Source organism: Eurypyga helias, unplaced genomic scaffold (genome assembly GCF_000690775.1).
Source record: "Eurypyga helias isolate BGI_N326 unplaced genomic scaffold, ASM69077v1 scaffold42225, whole genome shotgun sequence".
Classification (NCBI taxonomy): domain Eukaryota; kingdom Metazoa; phylum Chordata; class Aves; order Eurypygiformes; family Eurypygidae; genus Eurypyga; species Eurypyga helias.
Genome location: NW_010251705.1, coordinates 35,793 through 41,113, shown reverse-complemented (window position 1 = coordinate 41,113; position 5,321 = coordinate 35,793). Strand labels below are relative to the sequence as shown.

General features: G+C 48.2%; 1 protein-coding gene across 1 annotated transcript in view; it reads right to left on the bottom strand.

Moving 5' to 3' along the window:
* Nucleotides 1-5,053, bottom strand: part of IGSF11 (immunoglobulin superfamily, member 11) — a gene marked incomplete at its 5' end in the record, with an annotated part of 5,157 nt that extends 104 nt beyond the window's left edge. Inside the window, 6 exons of the mRNA XM_010152104.1 lie at nucleotides 1-341; nucleotides 1,038-1,188; nucleotides 1,421-1,543; nucleotides 2,534-2,689; nucleotides 3,477-3,684; nucleotides 4,890-5,053. The exon at nucleotides 1-341 is cut by the window's left edge and continues 104 nt beyond it. Coding sequence (XP_010150406.1) covers nucleotides 1-341; nucleotides 1,038-1,188; nucleotides 1,421-1,543; nucleotides 2,534-2,689; nucleotides 3,477-3,684; nucleotides 4,890-5,053 — 1,143 coding nt within the window. The remainder of the gene's footprint in view (nucleotides 342-1,037; nucleotides 1,189-1,420; nucleotides 1,544-2,533; nucleotides 2,690-3,476; nucleotides 3,685-4,889) is intronic.
* Between the last annotated feature and the right edge of the window lie 268 nt (nucleotides 5,054-5,321).

Below are 5,321 nucleotides of genomic sequence, written 5' to 3'. Positions count from 1 at the left end.
TCTCGTCGCGGACGGATCCATTGCTCCGGATCACCTCCTGGGGGGATGGCGCCGTGCTGGCCGTCACCACCAGCGTCTTAGGGGGAGCTGGGGATGGGTGGCCGCCGTTGGCATAGATGGGGCGGGTGCTCGTGCTCCCTGAGCGGGAGAAGGGGGGCTGGTGGGCATCGTTGCTGTTGCTGAAGCGGGTGAAGGAGTCTGTGGCGTGGTTGGCTTTGGGGTCATTCCAGTAGCGGCTGTTGTAGGTGTTGGAGGAGGTGAGGGTGTCGTTTTCTGACGAGGATGCGTCAGCATGGAACGTCTTTGTGGCGGAGGAGCATTTGGGCGGCAGGTCATCCTCCCTGGGAAGGAGAGGGTATGAGAGCACATGGAGGATGTTACCTGGCTTGCCCAAAATTCTCCCCACCCTGCCACACCCTGCTGGGGTCAACACCATCAGTTCAAGGTGAAGGATAGCACCAACACGGATCAGCCTTCTCCTTGGCCCGTTTGCTCATCCCTCTTTTGCAGGACCCACCTCTGAGCACATTAATTGCCGGGTGTGCCTACTGCTGAGGCAAATGACCAACGCTCATGTATCTAGGGGGGCAAAACCAGTGGGTGACACAGCCACTGGCACTACACAGGCAGTCATTATGTACAACCAATGAAGCTGATCCTCAGGGAAGTTGCAGGAAGCTACCAGAGGGAAATACTGTGGCTGTAACCCCAGGGAAGACTACAGTTGTATCTCCAGAGCTTTTCAGCTATCACTGGCTAGTATTGTGGGTCAGGATCGCCACCACATTCAGAGTCACTCTCCTACAGAGCTAACAACATCAAACCAAAGCTCTCAATAAAGGCAATACTGAAAACAAAATCTGCCATAATTATTCTTCATTTGCTCTCTCCTTTTTCGGGACAGATAGGGACACCTTCTCCTGGCCCAGGGGAACACAGGATTAGCAAGAGTGAGATTTCTGATTGCCTTCCTACCAGTCTCTGCTTTTGCTGCGTGATCAGATGTCCCCCTGCCACCAGCTTTCCCTGGCCCTTACCTGATCTCATTGGGAATCTCCTCCTCTTCTTCTTCTTTGTGTTTATTTTTCCAGTAAAACAGTGCCACGGCCACCAACACAATGCAAACAACGAGCACGACAGCACCTGTGGCCACCGCTCCTGCAATCAGGCCAATGCTCCGGGGGTGGGCTGTGGGGATGGATTGAACAGACAATGGAGAAGAAGTCAGGGCTGGGCTGTGGCCATGCATGAGTATTTGAAGCTAGCATGGCTTGGGAGGGGGGAAAGGCAATGTCCCCATTCCAGGGCACAAGGATCTTCTGATAGAGAGGCACACGGTGGCTCACAGCAACCATGGTTACACACTTCACTGTCACAAGACAGAATCAGGTGGCCAAAACTCCCTTGGCAAATTACTTACGTGCAATGACTTGCAGGTCCAGAAGGCAAGTGCTGGTTCCAATGGCATTTGAAGCCACACATTGGTAAAGACCTGAGGACACAGTGCTGATATTTCGGAGAGTGACAGTGCCCTGGACTTGGTCTAGTCAGAGAGAAAAGAAGGATTTAAATCCCTCCCTCCCCTTGAGGAAAACCATGAAAAGGCAAAGGCAGCACACAGAGAATTTTGGTGTGAGACTTGAGAGAAATAAATTAGGAAATAACCTTGAGATAGAAGCATTGTGCACACACACACCAAGATTAGGTCTTAAGGAGCTTACGCTAGATGTTTCTTTTTCTTCTTATAGATTAATTTCTGCAAATGAAAGCTTGGGACTCTCAGCATTGTGTGAAAAAAAGGAGGAAAGAAAAGATGTGCAAATACCTATACCCAGCTCTACCGGCTAAATTCAGTCCTGCCATGCAGAACCCCTGCTTTCCCATTCCTGGGCTCCCCACCACCTGCTCTGACAATTTTCCTCATTCCTGAATTATGTAAAACTTAAATGCTTGCATATTCTTAAAATACAGCAAGCTAAGGAGCAAAAGTATACCTATCACTACTTGGTCAGGACACCTAGGCTAAAAAATCTTGTGGATTTAGGGCTGGGCAATACCCAGACTGATCAGAGTCTTGTTTTCACACATATCTGAAAGGCAGCTTTGGCAGTAACTTATTGGAAAACAGTGACCTCAGTGTGAGAAGCTGGCAGTATTTTTCTGGGATTTGCCTCCCTTCTCCCAGTTTCCAATGTATTAGCCTTTCATTTGGTTTAAAATGCAGGCGAGTTGGCAGCTGAAACCTCCAGCCACATGACAACATCTGGCAACCATGTGCTCTCTCTCCCATTCAACCAGACCCTTGTTCCTCAATGGGGAACATGTTTCTGTACAAAAAAAAAAAAACATGAAAATTTAGGTGGCCACTGGAAAGTACCTAGTCCACCACAGGCTCTAGGAATCTTCGTTCCAATAAAGTGACCATGCAGGTGATGTCAGACACTCAGTGAGCCACGCCACCTCTTGTGGCTCAGACAAAGGAAAGCCCAGGCTGTCACCTGAGAAATAAGAGGACAATCAACAAAATGAGCACCTTGTGTGGCAGTTGGGGGCAACTTGGGAACATTGTCCAGTTTCTCCCAGAGGTATGTTGGCCGGGGGATGCCTTCTTCCGAGCTGCAGGTCAGTGTGATATCGCTGCCCACATCCAGGGACCCCTGGATTCTGCAAAGCGGGGCAGAAGGAGGAACTGCGAGAGAAGAAGGGAAAGTGACAGCAGATCAGGAAATATGACCAAACAGTGGGGTGCAGGCTCTTTTGGGACACACATTGCTGGGGAAAGCAAGGAAGCTGGCATGAGCTGTCAAGGGGAGAAGAGGGAGGCAGCAGACCCCATTAAGGTTTGAGGGGTGGCAATTCACAAAGATTCCTGACCCACCAGCCCATCAAGGTTACACACTACTGCTGACTTTCACAGGAGCCAGTACTCTTAGATCCCTCCCTAGAGAAAAAGGCAAACATTTGTGTGTTTGAGACAGCAAGGGTGGTGAGAGCTAACAGAGTTGCAGACAGAATTTGCTGTTGTGTTTTGCTTTTATATACCTATAATGCACACACTCTGGAGTATTTAACATCCTAGGGAGCATGCAGTACTAATTGCTCTCATGAAAGGGAAAACAGGATCTAAAGTCATTCTCTTCTCCTGTTGCTATGCACAAAAAACTCTTATGGTCCCTTCAGCTACCCAGGATGCTCTTGTGCTTTATTCATGCGTCTTTGCAACTGCACATCACAATGCTGCCACAAAAGCCTTCTCTCGACCATAGTTTGAAAATCCATTATATGCTACCTCCATATAAAGGCTATGTGCCCTACAAACTCCCACATTACCCACAAGGTAATCCATGCCTTACCGTAGGATGTCCATGGGCTCCAATTCAAATGCTACCATATTGTTCTGCTAAGATACACTAACACACACAGAGGATCCCCTTGTCCCTGTTCCTCCCCTTTCCCCCAAATCCCCATAAACACACCCAAGACAGTAAGTCCAATGACTCCAATATTCCTGACGCCTCGGTCGGGAAGATTGTTGACCAAACACTGGTATGTGCCAGTATCCGATAGCTGAGTGTTGTTGATGAAGATGGAGGCACTGGTGGTTGGCATTGTCACAGCAAACCCCACTCGCCCATAGAACTGGGGTGCACCACCAAAGATCTGACCCCCTTGGTAGAGAATAACCTGGAAAAGAAAAGAAAGCTCAAACAATGCTCTTCAGGAGCTGAGCAAGAAGAAACAACAGCAAATAAAATATGGACTTCCAAAGCCAAAAGAACCAGTTCCTGAAGCATCTCTAAATAATCAGACCTCAACATACAGTTGTGTCCCAGGCAGACCCATCTTAGCAGAGGTGTTTCCTCTGAAAGAAGACAACACTCTGCAGCCTGTTCTGTGTCAATTAAAATGTTCAGAGAGGCAACAAGTCGGATAGATACCCAAGTGTCCTGGCATAGCTGGACTAGCAATACTAGCCTGCTTCATGTAACAGTCGTTACCCATCTGGACAGGATCGCTGTAGGCTCTCTGCAGATCAGAGAGTACTTTGCTGGAAAGCATCCACCCAGTGGACAGTATCATTTTGAGTCTCAGCCAGTAAGATCCTGCCACGATTTGACACTGCTTGCTGGAGATAGTTGGGATGAACTGAATGACAGGCAATGCAACCCTTGAATCTGCACAGCCTCTACCAGTTAGATGCCTTATATAGTAGCCTCTACTCAGAGCCTGAGGAGCAAGTACTCTTCAGTGCAGGTTCTCATAACTGAATACAAAATGTGATGGGGGACAGTGTGACCCAAGACAGACACATTTCAGACCAATGGCATTCTTCTGTTGTCAGAGGATGTGGGCAAAAAACAGGCCAGCAGATTTCAGGTTATGATTTTTGTGCCCCCCACAATAGATTCATTTGCCAATGTTCATAAGAATGGACTTGCATAAGCAACAGAGAGTGAAAAAGTAAGGGGAAGTGAAAGGGGAGATGAGTTTATGGGATGTCATGTGTCCTGGCACATTTTACATAGATTTCACAGGTTTAAGCTTGCAGCTGCTCACATACCCTCCAAATCCCATATCCAGCACACCAAAACCTGGATTACATCTCCTGTGCTCTTTTGAACACATAAACAACCCAGGGCAGCCATAGAATATCACATACACCTGCCCCAACTGCACACCCAGCCAAGGGCACAATGTGCATCAGCTAACAAAGCACTGAAGAAACCAGATTCATGTAAGATGCAGGGGGACATGTTCAGTGATGAAGGGAACGTTCTGGGACAACCAGAGAATCAGCATTGTAAACAGACTACATCCAGATCAGCGTGAAAAGGGTGAGGAAAAGCAAAGACCCAAAGAAGTGCATGCTCCAGTAAGAAAAGACCTACCTGTTGAGGCTGGTTGGCGTTAGAAAGAGGAATGACCATCCAGATGACATTAAGGTTAGTGAGAGCAGCGTTAGTGGTGAAGGTGCAGGGCAATACTGCTGTCTGGCCTCGGGCAACCTGGATACTCCCTGAACTGACTGACACCTCCAGAGGACACACCAGACCTGGAAAGAGAAGGACACCCAGTTCAAGCATTTCAGGAGGACACCCAGTTCAAGCAATGCAGGTGGCCTCCTGCACACACAGGTCATGACAGCAGCAGCCTGCTGTTACACAACTGTCTCTTACCAATTACTTTGGGGTAAAAATAATTATATTCCTCCCTCAACAGATCAGGCTGCTCTCATGCAGACATTTTTCACAGGCAAATGCAGATAGGTGGCCCTTTTAAGAAAGAGCAGTCTAGTTTCAGAGGCTCTGAAAACAACAGGC